Genomic DNA, 23114 nt, shown 5'->3' on the forward strand with positions numbered 1-23114 from the left:
GAACACTGTATTATTTACAAATTTTGGCACTTTCACAGCTCAAGGAATCAGTCACACAACTGTAAGCAATTTTTATTTTTTTAAACAAAGTGTATCACTTTTACTCCAGCTCCATTCATTTTCACGTACAATATTGTCATCTGTTCTTTTTTACACTCTTTACAACACTAATACCTGAGGGGATTCACAGCAGTTAAATCTCTTACAACAGACTCCCCAGCTAAAGCCAGGCTTTCCATTCACTGCAACCAGGCTAATAAACCAAAGCTGCCTTCATTGTGCGCAAAGTTTCCTTCTGAAACACTTGGGAATGACACGCATGTACTTCTAGCCAAACCGATTGCCATTATTTTATGGGATAAAACTCTTCCACAACTGACAATTCCTATTGAGTCTTGGTTGTTAGACAAATACATAGGTGGATACACATAATTTGCCAATTCCTTTTTAAACTGCAGTCCCACAATATAGTGCAATCACAAACCTATGACTTTTTTTTTTTCCTTTCCTGAAAAACATCTATTCTGCAAGTTTCTCTTGGGTATGAGGGGTGGCTCAAAACCTACTTCAGCATATCAAGAACAACAGAAAAGCACACAAAGGAACCCACCTTTGGGACAATTCTATTTTAAAAGCATATACAATTGCTATGAATATTCATGACTGCTTCCAGGGAAGGCAAATTCTGAAGTTCAAAATATTAAATGAACTCCTTAGTCTGCGGTGTGGGAATAATGCAGAAGATGCACTTTGCATACAATTGTAAAAAAAAAAAAAAAAGCAGAATGCAACAAAAGCTTAGAAACCAGGGATTTACACAAAGCTCTAGCAAAGCCCATGTATGAAGAGAGACTCAAAAAGAACGCCCGGGCCTCCTGTTACAGTCTGACCCATCTACTCCTCCCAAGTCTCACAGCCTGTAGCATCTCTGACCTTGCCAATGACCCGATTGGAGTGTGACAGTGTAGTGGCTGCAGTTTATGACTCCCAACCAGCCCTTGGGCAAAGAATGCACATCCTACCGTGGCATTACAGTTCTGTAAAGTACCCTTCATACTGTGGAAATGTTGATGACCTGCCTGCAGACCTTCATGGAAAAAAAAAGTGCTTTTGCTTAGCAGCTCTTTGCTGCCTATGCAACGGTAATGGAGAAACTGGGCAGTTTTTCCTCCCTGTTGGAGAACTCTGAAATGTAGAGAAATGTTACATTTCCTGCCGAACACACAAGGAGGGCTGGCAGAACTTCTAAGGGTGCATCATTTACTGCACGGTAAAGCCACCCAACTCCTACGCTTTAGTACTGCCTGATAAGGCGGACCAGTACTTTGGCCAACATTTAGTCAGGACCGTGGGACTGTTCAGAGAATAACGCAGGTGAGGAAAGACAAGCTGAGTGATGACATTCATTACGAAGTGGAGACAAACGTATCTGGAGGAATTTCACCTCTCTCAAGTGAGGAAATGCATGAGCTATTAGTCATTGGCATTTGTAACTGGGAAGGGGAAAGGAGTGTGACCTCACTGCCTTCACTGCCGTAAAATTGTCATTACCGCAGAACCAGGTCCAGCTATCTATTCACCCAAATACTACATGCTGCCGCTCATAAATATTCTCCTTTTAAAAAAACACCCTAGATGTCTAGATATTAAGGTGAAAAGGTAGCTTTTTCTTTCAAATGTAGGGCTTCCTATGCACCCTTGTGATGAATCACTTGAAATACAGAACACTGGATAGTAATAAAGATTAAAAGTGACAAAGACAGCTGTTTAGTGATGTGACATAATTATTTATGTAAGGCTCAAAGCATCACACACTTCATAAAGACAGAAAGAAACACAGGCTCTGCCCTAAGGAGCTCAGAGGCTAACCAAACACCACAACAATGACGGATGGTATCCAACACGCACTCGAAGGAGGCTTTATGCTGGCGAGTCTCTGTTTGTCTTCAAGCTCAATACTTTGCAGAAGATGAGAGATGGGGTTAACTTAAAAGGAGGAGCACAGAGTAATAGGATTAAGCAGGGCAGACCTAGTGTCAACGCAGGAATATGCGTGAGAGGAGGGAAAGAAAAGTGAGTGGGTGATGGAAAGGAAAAGGCAAGTGAGTCACAAAACTTGGCCAGCCCAGTGGATAAGGAAGCGAGTAGCTGAAGCTTTGGAGGGAATGTTGTAGCAGAGATAGGCAAGAGCTCGGGTGTTTCTCTTTAGCTAGACAAGAGGAAAGCCCAGGAACAGATGTGAAGGTCTGGAGTTGGCTGTTGCAGCAGCAAAGTGATAAATTTAAGCAACCCACTGCAGAAAAGACCACAAATTTAAGACAAGAATAGAGAAACATCGCTGTGCTCGAGATACGAGATGATCTCAGACGCAACCGCAATACTGCACGGTATCTAGACAAAAGGGCTTACTTACTCCTTCTTACACTAGTGAAAAGGAAGACTTGGCAACAGAGGATGAGAATTGCTGGTTTGGTGTGCAATACATTCACTTCATAGCCTCCTAACGAGTCATTACTTCTGACGATGGCATGTCTAAATAGTAAAATAACAAACAGAGGCAAAACTACAGCCACGGGGTAAGAGGCCACTAGTAAAACACAACCTAAGGGCATCAATCTGTTGAAGGTGGTTGTAAACACCTATTTTAGTCTAAAACTACAGACAGGTAGCCTTTTGCAGTGATTTGTAACAAAAGTTTATCACAGCCTAAGTGCTTTAAGTGCTCTGTCTATTACAGCCCTATTTCCATATCCTCTGAAACTACGTTTTTATTCTTCATTAATACATGGCTACATAGGAGTTTGTTAGAACAGGCTGGAATCAAAATGTGCCTGTTCACATACATGCAGAAAAAAGCCCCAGTTTTCAAAATTTAGTTTTTCTTGAAAGTATGAACGTTTGATTGTAGAAAAAGAAATAGGAATAATAAACGGCTAGAGAAACTGTCTGGTTAGTAACTGTAACAGATGCATACCTTTAAAATCAGATTTTACCAGCCTTTTAGTATACCATGTGCACAAAAGCCTTCCTTTTTAGAACTAAACCCAAAACCTGGCATTTTACATAGCTTTATGCACACTGGCAATCTGATTATCCGTTTGTTTCTTTATACTTTTTTATCATTCGCAACGAAAACACCACACACAAAATTCACTTAAGGAAGTCAATAATGAATGACGTTTTTTCCTAATCTTAGTCTGGAATTTGTGCAACACAAAAATGCAATGCCAACAAGACAAGATATCTTTAGCAAAGAGACACACAGCATGTGTGCCAAAGTTTAACTTCCAAAAACTGTGTATGCATTGCCATTTTTAAATCAACGCAGGTGACTGTCTATTATTTATGTACAGATGCTATGACTTTGAGTACAATAATAATTGTGTTCAAATGAGGTGCATAATTACACAGGTATAAATTTGAGAAAGGAACTCCATGACTAAATTCTTGAAAGTTGTATTTTAAAGGCAATTTTTTGACTGTGAAGATGCTTTTGGTGTGTTGAATACTCATTTAAATGATTACTATGTAAGACTTCCAAAAGTAGGAGTTCGTGGCTGGAGTTATTTGACAGCAATGTGTAACTGGAACAGTCATTTAAGTAGGATGCCTTGTTGTCAAAATGATATTATTAATTCCTGTGGATGAATACGACAGCAATTATATCCACAATCTATCAGAACTTTGATGAGACAAGCACATGACTAAATAATTTTTATATAGAAACTGACTTGCTTGTTTCTCTTCTTCACTTCTGTAACAGACAGTAATTAATTCATCTCAAGCAAGCCTGTCCATCTGTTAGATGCTGAAACACATTTAGGGCCATTCAGAGAGGTAAGTAGGTGATTTTATTAGCTCTGGAAACATTTCAAACTTCCTTGCATATATTTTTCCTCTCATGTGAGCTGAAATACAAATTCAGATGCAGATCAAGCAAACGCATGAAATAACAGCTCTGCAGGCTGTTACTGCAGCAAAGACTTTTCGGGTATGTTAAAGCACTTAGAAGGAAAAAAGTACAAACAGAACCAGACATAGCAACGGACAAGAAATACAGCATATCCGTGTGGCCCCGGGTTGTGGGATCCTGTCCTGGAAAAGGGAAGTGATGGGGTCACACACAACCAGCGTGCCTGACACCAGGCAATACGGCAGCAGAAAGATGTACGAAAGCTTGAAGAATTCAGAGACTACCAGGGACAAAGTAAGTTTTCTGAGGGAAATGGTGATGTCTAAAGCAAAAACATTTGAAATACATAAACACCAGGAATGAAGCGTTATTATACAGAATGCTCGACATGGAAAGGAAAGAACTAAGGGTTCCATTTTTACAGCTCAAATATTTTATTTCTTTTTTTAAAAAAAGAAGGGAGGCAAGGTGTATTAAATCACCTCTCCAAGCCCACATACCTAATCCAATAATGCCCAAGGTCTCCCCTCTGATCCTGGCCGCTCCAGAAGCCACTTCCCGAATCTGTTCGACGCTCTGTACTCTCGTGCCTTCTCGCAAAGCCTGGTGAAGCCAGGTGGTTCGTCGGTACAGGTTCAGAATGTGGCACATAGTAGAATCTGCTGTTTCTTCTACCGAGGCAGCTGGCACATTACACACTGCGATCCCTGCAAAGAATGAGGGGAAAGGATACCGACTGTCAAACATTTCCTTTTCCCTAGGTAACAGCAATTCAGGAGTAGGAGGTTTAAGTTTACAGATATTTCAACACCCATTTTGCACAAATATTGTTTCAGACTGCAATGGCAGACAGAATACTTGACATAGCAGTTGATAAATATGTGCAAATGTATTATTTTCTGATTTTTTTATTACTATTTATTGTGCTTGCAAACTAAAGCAAACAGTAAATGGACCACAGAAACCACAGAAGGAAAGCACTGAAGATGTCAGATACCTTAGAACACCAGTCTTGGTAAGCCTTTTACAAGCACACTGAGCTAGGTTAACAGCAATGAGACACCTGCCTTGCCCTCAGCATGCCATTTAGTGATTATTGTTTAGATTTAACTGCGTGAGTTAGCTTTCCACCCCTAAGCTAAGAGAACTGGGTTTGCTCAGCCTTAAGAAGAAAAGGCTCAGGGGAGACCTTATTACCATGTACCAGTACATAAAGGGTGGCTACCAAGGAGATGGAGAGTCACATTTTATGAGGAGTCACACGGATAAAACAAGGGGTAACGGGCACAAGTTGCTCCTGGGGAAATTCCATTTGGACTTCAGAGGAAAAATTTTTACCATGAGAGAATCAGACACTGGAATAGTCTTCCAAGAGAGGTTGTGGATTCCCTAATCTTTGACAGTTTTAAGGCTCAGCTTGACAGGGCACTGGGCTATCTCATTTAAACTGTATTTCTTTACCTGAAAGGGTTGGGCTAGATGATCCTTGAGGTCCCTTCCAATCTGGTAATCTATGATTCAGATACCTTCACAAAAGCTATCTGTACAAGTTTTTAAAAAGTCAAAACAATTTATAGTGACAGCAACTCTTGCAAAGCCCTCACAAGATGAGTATTATTATTTCCAATTCATGTATCAGTAATCATGACACAGGGAGGGACAATTCATTTTGTGCTGTGCACAGGTTTGTAGAATTACAACAAACAGAATCTCAGTCCCTTCCTGGACTCTCGAATTAGAGGAAACCCATCTAATTGCCAACGGGGAAATATAAAATCTGCTTCTGTACGGTACATACAGATTTAAGTCCTAGTTCCTAATAGCTGAAAAGTTACTAGTTGAAAAGAGCATAACAACAAGCAGATGAAAGACGTTACAGATTTCCAGAGAGAACTGTGAAAGATGGATGGATTCACGACTCGCTCCTTTTTTCCTTCAAAAACCAGATCAAACAACAAGCGATTGTAATTGCACGTAAGTTATCCCACTCTGCTTTTTAGTCTTCAGTACTCAACATAGAGCAGTTAAGCAAAATGTTCACTTGAAAAGGTTTGTCTCTCTTTTGACTTGTCTCTCTTCATTCTTTCTATTTACTACATGTTTTCCCTCTAATCATCAGCTCCCACGAATGTTTGTGTCTCAGTTCTGCTGACTGAGATCACAAACTGTACACAGTATAACTTCACGGTGGAGAAAAAAAAAAAAGTGTTTTCTATCCTAAAAAACACCCTAATACTGTTTTCACTGTCTAGTTGTTCGGGTTTTTACATAAATAAATATTCAATGAGTCCTCAGATAACGCCTGCACATCTTACGAAGTAAGGAAGAAAAAAATTCTCTTCAGTAATGCAATAACAATAATCTGACAAATAATAAGATCATATAAATTTATCTATGCTTTAAATTCAAATCCCTTTATTCTGCTGCCCAGTACTTTTTTACAGCTTTTTTTAGATCTTTCTGAACAACATAAGGAATCTGCAGAACTATTTTTCTTTCCTCTACGGCAGAGATAGAATGTCTGCTGAGTTGAGTCACTGCTCTTAGACTTACAAAAATATAAAACAGCATCACTTGCTGGAATATTAATCTTGGCATCCTGCTAACAGCAATGGTAGTATGAAACTCACTGTTTCTTAAAAATGGGGAAAAAAGTGTGAGTGGAGGGAAAAGTACAAGACTGAAAAATAACATCCCTTTAAGTGCATCATATTAAACAGCTGCATTTCTTTATACAAAAAGTCTTTCTCATGAAGCAAAAATGCAGATTTTAGATGGTAAAACTAATTTAATAAGCATATCTCCTGAGAGCTGGCATCTTTATTGATCCTTACTTTATTGTAAGGAGCTTAAGGAGTTACACTACATATCTGGGAAGGGAAATAAGTAATTGAACTCACCTTACACCTTTCACCCTAATAGGTTTCCTTAGGAAACTTGAGAAAAAAAGCCAGGTAATTTCTCTCCCTAACTGTAGGGATGTGAAGAACAGAGACATTTCACATAAGAAAACACAGCACACATCTCCACTGCTTCTACGCTCTTTGCCCTTTCCCCTCTTCCCCTCACTTTCAGCAATCTTGTGCAGAGGTTCAATGCAAAAAATGCAAGAGCCAATGGGCATCACCTCAACAAGACACTGGAACAGGCTGCCCAGGGAGGTGGCTGAATCACCATCCCTGGATGTGTTTGAAGATTGTTTAGATGTGTGGGGGGGGAATATGGTTTAGGGGTGAACTTTGTAGACTAGGGTTAGCGGTCGGACTCGATGATCCCAAGAGTCTTTTCCAATGAACGATTCCATGATTCTATGATTCACTTGCATCCAGCTACACTCAAAACACCTATATACTTTCTACACCAAGTGGAGAAAAAAGCAGATCAGATCTTAAAAGATTTTACCTAAGATCTGTATATTCTCATGCATTTTAAGAAAAGTGTCAACATGAAAATAATACTTCATAGGGAAAGCTTGTTACAATCCCACAAGCCAGCTCTATGAAAAATAACTCAAAAAGTTACTATGGAAATTCAGAAATACGTCAGGCTTTACAGTCTAACTCTACACTATATTTCAAGGGTGAATCCGCTTTTTTACAAAGATAGTTAACCGTCATATTACCTCTCTGAGATGCCTACTATTTGTACTAGTTCAGTAAATTGAAAGTGATTTGTCCCAGTAGTGGTGAGCTAGCAATTAATTCCAACCATTTCACCCTAACTATTAAAAGCAGAGATTTTACACCATAAACCTTCCAGCATTTATTGGCTTTCGACCATGCTGGAATGCACAAGCAGGATGGATCCTAACTGTATAACTCTAACCACAACATAGGAACTGAAAGATCAGGAATGGAGCGATTTAACACTTCATAGCAATGTGAATTTCCCAAATCTGCTGTACCTTGGCTTGAAAAACTATGAGAATACATTTAAATCATAAAGCTTGAGTTACAATCAAGCATAGAGAAAACCAGCCAACAAACCTGCAAAGCTCTTTGTTTTCATTGGGAATTCTCTGCACAGACTGGATTCCTGACTGGTTGGGGTCTTTGATCTGGACGTAGACTTTGGCTTTTCATCTAGGACCCCAGCACAATCCCTACATATATACGTGTTTTCTTGGGCTCATAATGCATGCACCTAACTTCAGCACTAGTTACAACACACAAGAACACAGCTTTGCATGCCTTCAGAACCAATCTGAAAGTATTTAGCCTCTGCCTGCTGGGCAGACTATATCGTCATTAGAAACAGGTCGTTACTTTACTATCATTTACTGATGAACAGACCACATTACAGCTCCTCGTTACATTACTGGGGTCATTACTAGGACTAAGCACTGTCACACTGATAAAAATGTTTCAAAGACCTTCCCCAATCATAAATGGAGGTATACTTGGTCATCTCAATCTTTAAAAATAAACGAAGAAAACATAGGCATTTATTCCTAGTGGTAGTTTGACCAATAGATTACAGGTAAGAAGAGATGGTTTATCCTACAGACAAAGCAAGAGATGGTTTATCCTAAAGTAAGACAGCAAAAAACAACGCACCATCTCCTTCACAGTTGCAGTATGTGAATTTATTCTGAAGCATTAACAACTGATTGTAAAATCGCAGAAATGTAGAAACATAGAATATTAAGGGTTGGAAGGGACCTCTAGAGATCTAGTTCAACCCCCCTGCCAAAGCAGGATCCCCCAGAGCACATCGCACAGGACTGCGTCCAGGCGGGTTTTGAAAGTCTACAGAGAAGGAGACTCCACACCCTCTCTGGGCAGCCTGGGCCAGGGCTCTGTCATCCCGAGAAGTTTCTCATATTTAGATGGAAATTCACATGTTGTTCTAGCTTATACCCACTGTTTCTTGTTCTATTACTGGGAACCATCAAAAAGGGACTGGCACCTTCCTCTTGACCCCCACTCCTCAGATATGTATATACATGAATAACAACCCCTTTCAGCCATCTCCTTTCAAGACTAAACAAACCTAGGTGTCTCTGTCTTCACAGCAGAGATGTTCAAGTCCCTTGATCACCCTCGTAGCTCTCCCTTGGACTCTCTCCAATAGGTCCCCATCTCTCGTGAATTGGAGAGCCCAAAACTGGACACAGGATTCCAGGTGTGGTCTCACCAGGGCAGAGTGGAGGGGCAGGAGAACCTCCCTAGCCCTGCTGGACACACTTTTCTTAATGCACCCCACGATCCCATTGGCCCTCTTCGCCACAAGGGCCCATCGCTGTCCCAGGGACAACTCACTGTCCACTGGGACTCCAAGGTCTGTCTCCCTGGGGCTGCTTTCCAGCAGGACGTCCCCTAATCTGTACTGGTGCCTGGTGATATTCCTCCTCAGATGCAGGACTCTACATTTGTCCTTATTGAACTTCATGAGGTTCCCCTCTGCCCAACTCTCCAGCCTGTCCAGAAGTCGCTGGATGGCAGCTCAGCCTGCCTGGGTGTCAGCCACCACTCCGAGTTCTGCTTATAAAACCGGTATTTGTTTTATGGAGTTGTTTAGTACTAAATCTCATGCATCATAAATAAGTCTCAGATAGTTGATAATGATCTCAGTTTTTATTCAATCAGAAACAGAATGCTGTGCTGATGGAATTATATTTTGTGACTGGATTAAACAGTAGCAGTTAAAATATACAATTGGGCTAAAGAAAAAAAAGAGATGGAAAGTTATGGCCTCTTTGGATTTATACCGAATAGGCAGATTGCGATCCTGTCACAAAGCTGTTAATATTACCGCTTAATTAACTAATGCTAGTATCTCCATAATTATTTTTAAACACTTTGATGAGAAAATTATACAGTTTATATACTATGTTAGTATAATTTACACCAAAAACATTAATGCAAAGTCTTAGATGCTATCAGATTTCTGGAGGCAAGTGTAAGATGTAAAGTAGTATCTTTAATATCCATACCTAAATCTCCAGCAGATTTGATGTCAATATTATCAAAACCGCTGCCAATTCGGACAATTATTCGAAGTGCTTTAAATTTCTCCAGGTCTTCTCGTGTTAAAGTGATAGTGTGATACATCAGTGCACCCACTGCTTCATTTAGTACCTATAAGTAAAACGGAAGAAAAAATACTTATTTTTTTTTGCTTTCATAGGATCTCAGCTTAATCACATATACATGTTTTCAGGTATAAAAAAGACTGTAAAAGCATTAAATCCAGGTCTTTTGTTTTAAGGGTTATTTCTACAAACACCTTCCAACCTCTTGTTTGTCTTTTTAACCTGACATATCCATTCTAGCATGACGAGACAAGCTCTGGAAGAACCAGATGACCTGTATTTGTGTTCTCATTAAGAAGGAAAACTCTTATTTCACGAGCGATGCCCTGCAACATCGAACCCCAAGTACAAGCCTCACTGGACTGCATCTGCACATGCAGATGAACCACAACACAGGAGCAGGCACTCACTGTAAACAGTAAGTATTTTTATGCTTAGGCAGCTGACAATTCAGTTTTGAATGAAGTTACAGAGCACTTGCTCTTCACCACACGCACAGTGGTACAGGCATTCACGGCACTATTCAACCACTTGATACCTGAATAGAAAACATTCAGTAATCATTACAAACCCATTAGACAACAGAGACTGAAATCTGTCAATTCATATGAAAGAACAATGTGCCTGTCCCTTAGTTTATTGATACTGCAACTCTCTAAGCTCTCATTGATGGAAGAATGGATGTTATAAAAATTGGTACAAATGAAATGCCAAACTAGAATCACAGAATCATTAAGGTTGAAAAAGACCTCTAAGCTCACCAACCCCAACCATCAACCCAACACTACCATGACTACCAAACCATGTCCCGAAGTGGTACATCTACACATTTTTTGAACACTTGAGCAACACATCCTCAAGACAAAATAGCATCTATAAGAAATAAGAAATTGCACCAAAGCAAAAAAAAAAGAAAAATAATACAAAAAGTTGACAGAGCAAGTAAAAAGAACAACAAAAAACCCCCTCATAGGATCTGAAAGGTCTAGATATCTTCAAAATTATGTTAGAGCACATCCAACCCACTCAAGAAAAACTAAGAAAAAGGGTTGTGGAGAAACAGAAGAGAGCCAACCACATTGTGCCCAAGAGTTTTGAATTCTGCTATTAAACAAGTGGTGACAACATACCCTACAGAGCTGATACAACTTTATTGTTCAGAAAGCAGGAAATATTTTCCTCTCTATATATTCAAATAGGATGATTTTACTTCTTCAAAACACATCTTTGTGTTTCCACCTTCAATGCACTACCTAATATTGTAATCACTCTATGCAATACAAAACTTGCACAAATCACGTGAATATCTAAGCTAGCTGCAATGACTTAAGGAGGTTTCAATGACGCACTTCACATAAAAACTCTGCAGAGGCTCTAAATTTCTTACTTAATAGACTTTTGGGTCTGGTGCACACGTAGATTCTGTCATTCAAAATTAGTTCTGCTCACAGAAATATTTTCTAGGATACTGCAAGATCAGTAACAATAATCAACATAAGTCATTTAAAAAAAAACCTACTGCAGCAAAACATTCTCTCACAGAGGATTATAAACGTTGGAAACCCAAGATCTGCATTAGTAATTTTTAAAATTATAATACATGAAAATTCCAAAATAAAATAAAAGCAAACTCCATAAAAATGAAAGAAATCTGCTTCTTAGTGAACGCTTCACAAGATTTATGCTATTTCAGCAGGTGTTTCTAGATTGACAATCACAGTTCTAAGTCAGATAAAGACCAGAATCCTTTGAGCAGAATTTGGATTTACTTTTAAGAGTTAGAACTGCAAAAACATAAATTACACATCCTTAAAGAATGCAGCTACAAGATAATTCAAAGAACAGGTGTAGGCTCTGATCTTATAAATGATTATACACACCCCAAACTCCTTGATTTTAATGGTACAAACAAGTCCTTTGGAGATTACATCCATCAGTCACCAATGAGAAGGACTGCACTCATCAGAACCTGTTTCCTTGAGCTGTTACACAGGGTTAAAAAATGCCCAAAACAGTTTAATGGTTTTGCTTCTACAGTCACATAACAGCTGGTCTGGACCAAGCCAAAGCCCATGCCTGGGGCAGTCTACACAGGAGACAACCTGAATGCCCACCTGTAACGCCCTTAGTTTTGTTTGTCCCATTAATTCCTAAAATAAAACTGTTCCAAAATCTCACAGCTCCACTGATAGGGAAATTTTTTTCTTATTTCCTGCCTCAATCTATTCACAGCCCAGCTTATATCCATTTGTTCTGGTGCCAGTATGGCCATTTGCTTAAACCCTACTTTCTTTCCTTGGTGTTTACAATCCAAATGTATTTATATACAACACTCATATCCCCTCTCAGAGTTCCTTTGGCTAGACTTCACAAGCCTAGTCCCTTAGTCTTGTCTGGGATGATATATCCTTCTATCCCCTTAATCAAGTCTAACCCTTATCCACCGCACTTAAAGAAGTCTAAGCTCAACTCTTCCGTGGGTGATCACATTATGAACTCACTCTCCTAATAAAAGTCTCACATGACATGAAGTTTCTGCATGGCCATCACCACGCTGCCAGCAGATCCTCTGACCAATGTGTAAATCTGATTTCTTCTCCCTGAGGCATGTGCTTCTGTCACATTCGCAAGTTTACAGAAGGTTTTCCTTCTCCGTGTGACAGCACTTGTTACTTCGACCCTTAAGGTCCTTAAGTTCTTCAGGATATCCTTGTTCTCTCTTCAAATAGCCATGTCCTCCGTTCCGTGTTTATTCCAGACATTTCTTCCTGCCCCTCCAGGGTTGCTCTAGATGGCTGTGACAGGAGAAAACATCCTCCATGTAGCTGTCAGAAGAGCAAAAACTGAAGGAGCTTAGAGTGCCCAGGTCCCTCCCCTCCCAGACTGGGAAAGGCCAGCGGTGTGTGTGGTTTCTTGAGGGCAAACAGAGCTGCTGTTACTTTGAGGAACTGCATTCAATAGGGGCTAAAAGACAACTGAAGAGGCTCAGGCACTTGTGTTTTAAAATCACAGTGTTTCATTGGGAAGCAGCTTTTCACTTCATAATCATGCATGTTTTATTAACTTAACCAGTCAAGACTGTAATTTGGACTCTAAGAATGTCAGTCTGGACCCATTACACTACATTTTTGGAGCCATCTAGGTTATGGCTTGGCACTAGGAGGAGACAGAAAAGTACTGGAAAGCTTGGGAATGTGTTCAATAAATGGAAACATATTTCTCAGCTATGGCTTAATGCTGACACTAGCCATTTCCACCGACAGTTATTTACCCATCATATGGGATATGGAACAAACAAATGCAAATGAAAACTCTTTTTAAATTTGCTTTTTTAGTGTTTGCATCTCTTCTAGGATTACAGGCCAGTTAGCAAGGAACTGCAGTGCCAGATATGTAATCTTCTGTGACTGTGCATTATTTCACATTAATTTGATAATTAAATTATGTTGCTGCTTTTTGTAATTGGTCATGTGACATATAGCACAAAAGGCAGAACAGCAGAAAACCTAAAGCTAGAAACATTGAGCATTGACAACTTAATAATGCCATTTATCAATTAAAAAAAAATAAGTGAAAGTTTCCGCATTTTGGAACTATTTATGTAAATTATATTCTCAGTCACAAATATACTAAACGCACAAAGCAAAGGTTGACAAGCTTGTCAATGAGTAAAATCAAAATTGGAACTAAATCCACGTACAACACAGGAAACTGAAATCCAGCATAAATACGAGCAGTTTTGGAAAATTAAATAATCTGTAGAAAAAAAATAACTGTGCATAGAAGCAATCCGTTGGTCACTTACAGAAGCAGAGCCAGTGGCGGATGCATGAGAGAAGCCGGGACCATATGTGGGATTCTGTCATGATTTTCCGTAACAAACTTGATCGATACAACTTTCACCAAGTTTTAGCAAAATTTTGTCACAAAGATACCACCTTATGTCAATTTGAGATAACATATTTGAGAAACAACCTAGAAATTTCAGATTAGCGCAAGAATCTGGCAGTCAGGCAAAATTTGGGATTGTCCTGGTTTGTCTACCCCGAACCCTTGGTAGCTCCAGACCAAGCAGCGGTAGCTGTGTACCGTCAGCTGCCATTCCTCCTTTCATCAGACTACAGTTGTGCTTTTCAGGAAGAAAGGATCCGAGATAAAATTTGTAACACGTGAGCTGGCTTCCTTCTGTTACGAAATGACTATGTAGCCCACCTGCATAACTTCTATGCCTTCAGACTTACTTGCAGGTGAAGCTACAGCACACCACGTGTTGAAAGCCTCTCTCATACCCTCAACGAGCTGACATCCTTTCCAATCGCAACTGCTCGGACAGGTCTTACCTCAAATTGACTACTCTAATTTCACAACATGCCAGGTCTCCAAGGCTTTTAAGGAGCAGATGACATTTCTATTTCAAAGAATTTAACAAATTTCACGTACTGAATATCAAAGGCTGAAAAAAACATTTTTCTATTTTCTTCACCTTATTTCAGCACCAGGCTATTTTAGCCGTCATGCCAAATACTGCATAGTCACCAGTACAACACACATGCCTCATACTATTTGGGGAAGAACTCTCAGCATCTTGTTTATTTTTACAAAAAAGCATAAACATATTGTTAAGATGCTAAGAACGGAATAGCGAGGCCTCCTCTTCTTTGGTCATCTAAAGATACCCTACTCAATTTTACTACGTGAGACAAATCTCAGAGGCTTGTGGATCTAGAGTACAGAAACATAACACAGTACATGAAGTGCCAAACTACTTCAATGCAGAGACAGAATACATTTATAAATTACTGAATATGACTATATATTATTTTTAACGACTTTTAGGAAATCATCACTAGAAGAAAGTGCTATACTTCATCTATTTCTAGAAACCACAGGGTATTGCATTTCTAGGACTTGGGAGTTTGATGTGCTGTCTCCAGAAAAATATGTTCCAGTGCTACCAACAGATGAGGTATTTTGCACATTTGAGTGGGGAAAAAAAAAAAGTAAAAATGTACTTTACCTAAACTCAGTAGGTCTTGCATTATTTGACTTGCAAAAAGTAGCTGCACATGAAATTTGTGCTTAACAGTCTGCCACACAGGGAAAAGCTGCAGCAGACTGCTCTCAGAGCCTCACTACAACACTGCAGAGGGTCCATGTGAAACTAATGCCACTAAAACTCAAAAGCCAGTCTGTTCAAACAGTATTTAGTAGGTCTCCAAAACTCTGCTACCTTGTGCTGCTTTTTACAAGTTCCTGTTCTTTATGAGACTATCAGTTCAAAGTTAGGTTCCTGTGCTCCACGGTGCCATCAGTAACCTACCCATTTTATGATATGCACTTTACTCAGCCAGCATACTGTCTGGTGGAGACCTTAAATATTCATACTTAAGTTTATAACATTTTTAATATAGGTAAGTGTAAGCATTTTACACAAACATAAACAAAACTCACTTGCAGCTTCCTTAAAACACTCTAAAAACCTATATATTCACACACTGAATAAACTACATATATATAGATATACACATGTGATAAATATGAAAGTGTATTTCATAGTGTATTTTAAAATACACTATTGAAGAATATATACATATACACACAAATACATAAACAAGTATATAAATAGCCTATAGAGCTTTTAGCAAACTTCCTTTTAAGAACTGTATTAAAGCCAGCCTTTCAAATCCAGGATTTACTGACAATTATATGCAGTTTAATGACAGAAGTCAGCTTGAGAATATAGACTCTGAAAATACTTTTAATAAATAAAAGGTTTTAATGAGAAATCTTTAACAGTATTTCTGCTTGTTAACTTGTGTGTTCCATTAACGAGGCTGAATTATATTCTATTTCAGTTCAAGCCTATCAGACACTATGATGAGATGGATCATCTACACCAAAGGATCACGTCCCCAAAGTCACTGAAGACAACACATCAATCCATGTGACTCTGTCTCAAAAATCCTGTTAATAGTCACCAGCAATTTTCAGGCCCTGGTGATCCTCAGCAAAACCTGATGCTGGGAAATTTAAGAAAAATTGAGTTGATCACCACCTGTATTAAGACTCTAATCTGTCTCTAAGACCGATACATGTTGGTCACTGGCTACAGCAGTAACTCTGTTCTGCTTTTTAAAGGGTATCAGCTCAAGAGCCACTGGGAACCTCTCCCCTCCTGCAGTGCTGCACCGGACCTGTAATACCGCCACTGGCAGATCTGACACATGTAGGCACAAAGGTCACTGAATACAAACAACTACTTTGTTCTATAATGAGATGTAACAAAAATTTTACAGATTTTCTTTTGTTATTTTTTTTTCTCCCCGAAAGTCTCTCCTAAGGAAGCTGATCCAAGGCTCATCCAGTTTCAGTAAATTTACAAGGTTTCAGCTCTGAGGTGACAACTTCATACTGTTTAGAACAAGGTAGATTCCTTTCCATCTATACTCTTTGAGAATCTAACTTTGACAGCAAACTAAAATGCTGCAACTGCACCATGAATATAAACAACACTAATGGTACAAATGCAAGATTGCAGCTTTACTGCTAAACAAAGAGGAATCTGAAGCTGGAGAAATTATCTTACTTAACTATTCATATAACAGAGACAAATCAAAGACTTAGCTGAACAACAGCACCATTCTTGATTTGTTTGTTATGGGTTTCAAAACATTCATTGCATTATAAAAGCTCTTCAGCTCTTTGAAACAGTCTTAGACAAAACTGTAATAATACGAACTGCTTCTACATATAATTCCCATGTAAAAAATGTGATTGAAAAATGTTGAGTCCCACACCATTGAATAGAAAGTTCAGGTTTAAAATTGTTTCAACTTAAAACTAAAAGTATGAAAATACAGTATCTCCGTGAAGATTATTTTATTTTATACTTTTGTAACGGGAGTCAAGAGATCTGCTTACATCCACCTTGAATAAATCGCATGTTAGGCTGGAGCACAGGTTTTTCTCCCTTTCAGCCAAGTTGCCCATGTCTTTAATTGCGCTGAACTGGGTATCTGCATGAAGTAAATCCAGTCGAACCCACACTCATGCTTCTTCTGCTAGCTGATTTGAGACAAGATGTAGGAAACCACATAATTACAGAAAAAAAAGAAACAGAAGACGTACAGAGCCTCAAACTCTTCACTTCTTTCCAGCCTCTAAGTTTTGCTTTAAAGATCACTCCTTATCAGCAGTGCCTCCTCTCTTTTTCATTTGGATCACTTTATTTCCTCTCTGCTTGGTCAAGATGTCCATTACCAGATCTTACATATCACATTGACTTTTAGCCTTCTGGCGCACTTTGCGGCACAGAGCGTACAGCAGAACTCAGGAAGTCTGAAGAGCAAAGAATTTGAACTCCAAAAGCCTCAGGCAACACAAAGGCCTCAAGGGTGTGCTTGAGTCTGATGCCTTCAAAGGTACAGAAGTACAAAAGAACCATATTGCAGAAATCAGAAGTGCTGGGTAGGCTGCCAAGGAATGAGGAAAAGCAGTAAGCCATGAATGGCACCGAAAGGCACTGGGGGGGAAAAAGAGGGGGAGAGACAACAGCGCATAAGCCAGTGAAAAAAGCAAGTCAGCCTGGAATGAGAAGGGAAGTAAGCTTCTTATTTGTAAGCAATGTTTTGGATGACCATCTATATTTTTATCAGAACAAACCAAAACACCATGTACATTTGGAAGCAGTCTGAGATGGTTACTGAAAAGACTTGATTTACTCATGATTAACTGTAAAATAAATAAAAAAAATTAAAACAGTGAGTAACTTTCATTGGCAGCAATGCAACCTCTTAAGAAAGAAATTAACCACCAAGATCTGCAAGTAATTTTCCTGATAGGATGCAGGGAGCCCAGTTCCCAGTTATCCCATGATACAGTTGACAAATGTAATGTTCAACTCCACACGGCCATATGCAACACCTACAATAAACTAGAACTTAAAAGTCAAAGCATAAACATATATATACTGCAGCCTTTCAGACTGACTTGAAAGCAAACTGCTTTTTCTAGAGTAGAGGGAAGCAAGTCAATCAGAATAGAGTAATTTCTGAGTGTAGTGTCTTCTAACGACAAAGTTATTTCAATACCTTGGGCCGCTCTCTGTAAGTATCAGCATTCACTTAAGCACTGGCAGACTAATTTTCAGAGGGAAGGAAACATATTTTTGCCATCCAACTTGCCTTCCAAATCAATGAATGTTTTGACCTGCAATGAAATAGAACTCTAATACACTTTGTTATTTACTTGTGAGTTTAAACAAGTTACTTATTTTTCATACTTCAATTTCCTCAGCCATAAAAAGAGAATGACAAGCGTGCACTTTGGCATAAGGAAACCGCTACAGAACTGCAACTCAGGCATTACTCAATTTGGAGAAAACTTCCCTCAATTCGCACTCGTAGTAGGATGTAACAGTATTTGCTAAGGTCCTGCTTTTGACCCTTTATACAAATGGAATTCAAATCCTCATTTCTTTTCCTCCTTTCTGTATGTTTTAAAATCTCTCAGCCTCTTCGCTTCTCTGGACTCCAACACGTTTACTCCTCAATCCCCATGTGTTGCCTGATCTAGTTGAGAGCGTCCCTGCCCAATGACAGGGAGGTTGGATTAAATGATCTCTAAGGCCCCTTCCAGCCTAGGCCAGTCTGTGATTCTATGAAATGGTGACTCCTCACAGTCCCACGACCAAGGCTCCACAACCGCACAAGCCGAGTATATGCTCGTTCTTAACTCCCTAGCCATCTCTTTGTAGTCTTTCACTCCTTTCCTCCTCATCCAATTCCCAGTTCATGTCTTCTTTTCCATTACATTCACCTACAGTCACCCATCTATGTCTATCAAACAATGTCAATCCCCTCTTTCAAACCACATCCTAAACCTCCCCATTTCTGGCCTGCCTCTTGTCACTTGAGACTATCTGAATATACCTGCACCTGCTACTCTACTAGATTCAGGATCAATTTTTGAAGACCATAAATAAAAAAAAGAAAAACTAAATCTCACTTTCTGCTTTCAGTGAGCTTTTCTTAAACTAAACCTCTTCCTCAATTTCAGTTACCTCTTCTTTCACAGTGGGGAAAACTCATTGCAAATTAATTAAATGTTAACAGGACAATATCTTTCAATATGCCAGGAGCACACATTCATAAATACAGGAACATTTTAAATACCATTTTAAATACTCAACTTCTAATTTTAGAACTTTTCCTGAAAGCAATTTTGTATTTATTACAGCATCATTCCCAAATAAGTTATTATACAAGCAATACTAAAATACAGGAACTTCTCTACTATAACTCTAAAGGTCTCTGGAAAATAGCTTCTGAACTGCAGAAGTAGAAAGCGAATACTTTTTACATGGAAGCAAACAGTGCTCATCACTTCATAAATCTGTTCTCTTAGTCTATGTCACAGCAATATAACAACATAATTAATCAAGGCTAGTGACTTTTGTTGCAGAAATTTATTACCTGACAGAACAGCGGTACTTTGCAAAACCAAACACTTTTAAGTCTGCAACACTTTGGCCTGGTGAAGATTTTTATTACGGCAGCTTACTGATAGCAAGTGAAAATCTATTCTACAGATCTATTACTGAGAATGAATTATTTCAGTGTAATAAAAAGAAAAGGATTCAAGCTTTCGCATAATCCCCTAAACACACTCTTGTGAAGATCAACAACAGATTACCTGTGTCACCCATCAGTTATTTAGATACTTTCCTGAAGCTACAATTTGATATATGCACGCTGACTTTAAGTCTCAAGACCTAAGACGTTCATTTACACCACACTCCATCGGTAACAAAATTTTGGGTGTTTCTAAGGCAATGCACTCATGTCACACAGGAATTCCCCCATCTTGACTCATCAGAAATAAACAATGTTGGCTTCAGTTAGCAAAGCATAAAACTTTACAGGTGGTGCAGGTGCCAATGTTACAGTGTTCGCTTGAAGAGTATGCTGCTATCTTCTACTAGGAAAAGGGAAATGGCATTTGTATTACTTATTAACCCTATGGTATTTATCCCTGTAAATGCAATGCTAAGTCATGTATCAAACTTCTGAAAGTGGTGTGAGATAGGAAGCCAGTAAGGTTAAAGCAACTTTTCAACATGATTAAAAAGAAATACACAGAAAAAAAGGCATTGTATCACATTCTAATTCTCAATATAGAAAAAGATAAAGTGTAAAGAGAAAAAAGCCTGAACTATTTCTCAAAATTAAAACCAGTACTAAACTTAATTATTATTGTCTCTGAACCTTAGAAATTGAACTTTAATTACATAGAAACATAGTTTGTTGTTGTTTTATCTCCAATTACCAGTGAAGACAGAGAAATTTTCCTTTATTTTTATTTGTCCTCAAGTCAGTTATTTTTAGGTTTTCATTCACTGTCACAACACTGGATAGGCTTAGTTGGATGCACGGCAAAACCACTGGTCTTTTTCAACAGATGTTAGAAAGCTGAAATCAGCATTACTCAAAACAGGATGTCACAACAGAAGTGCAGGTTTCCATTGTCCACTCACTGTAAAGATCTTCTATATGACAGACATGAGAACAGAAGTATACATACTGCCAACCCTGTATCTAGATTATAATTCAGAAATAATCTAAAAAAAAAATAAAAATGCTTTTAATTGTCCTGTGAGAAACAAGTAATGAAATTAGAAAAAGGGTGTTTGGGCATGCAGGTTATTTCCTAGTAGGAGCAACTTTATTTTTTTTTTCCATTTACCCATTCACATTAGAATTTTACGGTATTTAAAACACAGCTGAATCAAGCTAATGATGTTAATTAAGTCAGTACTGATACAGCAGAAAACAAACTTAAATACCCCTCTTGCCTACTGTTCTGACAGCAGCCTATTCCTGCGCAGGGAGGAGAGCAGAAGGCTAAGACAGGAAACCTGGAAGCCTGCAGACAGATCCACCAGAGAACTAGACACAGGGCTGCAGGAGAGGGAAGTTGTATCTTGTATTTTCCTGAACCGTGACAATTCAGCGGTTCTACCTTGCTGTACTGATAGAGCCTACAATTCTTTAGTCTTTACTGTTTAAAAAACACAAAAAAAACCACAAAAAAAAACCAAGAAAAAACCCCTACCACCTACCTAACTTAAGAATTTTGGAAGTTTTCACAATGAAAATGTCTTTTTGCTTTTGTCTTCTTTTTTTCCCCAGAATAAAAATATCTTTCTTAAGTAGTATCAAGCTGAATAGCTGGTTGATGGGTTCTCACTGGGAAAATGCTACCAGGAAATAGGCTACGGAAAATTAGATTTATTCACCTGATAACAGAAGGGAAGTTAGTATTATTTTCAAGTAGTCATCGAAGATTAAATCTACCATCATATACAGATTTTAATATGCCCAACAATGCTATATATTACAAGAATGTGAGAAGTAAATGACCAATTAAAGCAGTTACGAATTCAAAACAGTGAAACGCTTCTGAAAGCCTGCCACAAACACAAGGGCTCCTTTCACTGGTGTAGGACAAGTCTAACAAGGTACCGGTAGAGAAACAAGGATACTGGTGCAACATGGTTCAGGTGACACCTCCCTAACACCTGCCCCACACTCGGCAGTACACAGCACCCTATGGACAGAAGCTGATACAGACACTTACCTAACAAGCCTTTAAATTCTTTGATCTGTACTCGTCTATCATGGACCTTTGCTGGAGAAAGTAAATTCCCAGGGAAGGGCCCCTGACCGCCCTTCTCTGCACTCCGTTCTCTTAATTCTTTTACCTCCAGAGAAGCTGCAAGGCTTGGTTTCATCCTTTATCGCGTAAAGGAATATCTGACATCTGAGGCTTACTCTGGTACAAGTTCATCAAAATTAATTCTACCTCTAGAGAAATTCATACATGAAAAGGTTCTATTGCTGTCTAGAAAGCAGCAAGGATTCGAGACAGATAGGAGGCCTTCATGTTAAAAGAAGTCTCTGAAGAGAAAATGTTGGTTTATGGCCAGCTGGATCCTTTGGCTATCATCATGAAAACGAGGTATCCCTCTAATAAAATAAGAATACTTCCAACAACCTCAAGAAACACCTACAGCTCCCAAACCACCAGGAAGTGTGCAAACTTCCAGAATAATCAACAGTTAGAATACATGTTTTAATTAATTTTGTAAATAAATTTCGGGTTAGCACTTGTTTTGAAACTCTTCTGCAGTGCCAATTCTCAGTGCGCAAGGCTTCCTAACCCAATTTGCACAATTCTTTGGCTAAACAGAAAAGTCCGAAAGCTCCTCACACAGCCAATCCGGTGCTGAGATGTGGCTTTCCAGCTGAAGGCTGAGCAATAGTGTTTCCAAGAAGTGTTTCAGAATGTCATGTAACAATATTCCCAAAGATAACTCTCCCCATGAGTCTAATTCAGTAGGTAAGCATGTGGACAACATCCAGCCTACACCAAAGCATACTTCAACAGAGACATTTTCATCTTTCATCATCATGTTTCATCACTAATTGGAAATGACCAGCAACTCACTAAGGTAATCAAACATTAACTAAAACGCAATAGCTAAACACATTGTCATAGCTAAACACAACTGCTGCGTCTGTTCGTCATCATGAAAATATTTGCGTATTCCAGAACACTTTAAATATACCTCTAAATATTACCTTTTCATGAATTTCTTGTGTAGACTGAGCATCACAAAATGCCACTGTGGCTACATCCTTCAGAATAGGCATTTCTACTGTACAATCCCTGCCATCCAGCAACGCTACCAAAGGGCGTGGGTGCATGGGCCCATTCATGATCGGAGGTCGAATGCCTACAAGGAAACAGAGAAGATTTGTTATTCAAGCCATGAAAACATAATTAAAAAAATGTAGGTTATAGCTAGTGTGTTTATGCTGATGATGGAAAATGATTTCAAGGACTGACACTAGTCAAACAGGAACAAGTTTACAGTCAGGAATCAACCAAACAGAGAAACCTAACAAAAGCCACAGAGGCTCAGAAGGCTTAACAGTGGAAGATGGATAAAATCACTAAAGGAATAATATGTTTTTTAAAGATACAGCCTTACTGCACTATTAGTAAGTATTTGTGCAATTTTATCCAAGATTTATGTTTCAATTGGATTCCACACCTTTGTGAACTCTAGACAGAGTGAGAAACATCTTGTCCAGGCTTGTAAGA

At 38.9% G+C, this 23114-nt stretch overlaps 1 protein-coding gene across 2 annotated transcripts in view; it reads right to left on the minus strand.

The window, feature by feature from the left end:
• CTBP1 (C-terminal binding protein 1) overlaps window positions 1-22746 on the minus strand; it is a 40213-nt gene extending 17467 nt beyond the window's left edge. Inside the window, exons 1-3 of one of the 2 annotated variants that reach the window (XM_009878343.1) lie at window positions 22589-22746; window positions 9849-9993; window positions 4414-4620 (exon numbers count right to left, since the gene is read on the minus strand). In XM_009878343.1, the coding sequence (XP_009876645.1) occupies window positions 4414-4620; window positions 9849-9993; window positions 22589-22726 (490 nt within the window). In that variant the 5' untranslated portion in view covers window positions 22727-22746. The remainder of the gene's footprint in view (window positions 1-4413; window positions 4621-9848; window positions 9994-22588) is intronic. The other variant, XM_009878344.1, reaches the window with a different exon arrangement.
• Between the last annotated feature and the right edge of the window lie 368 nt (window positions 22747-23114).

The sequence above is a fragment of the Apaloderma vittatum genome, unplaced genomic scaffold (genome assembly GCF_000703405.1).
Source record: "Apaloderma vittatum isolate BGI_N311 unplaced genomic scaffold, ASM70340v1 scaffold4051, whole genome shotgun sequence".
NCBI classification, from domain to species: Eukaryota; Metazoa; Chordata; class Aves; order Trogoniformes; family Trogonidae; genus Apaloderma; species Apaloderma vittatum.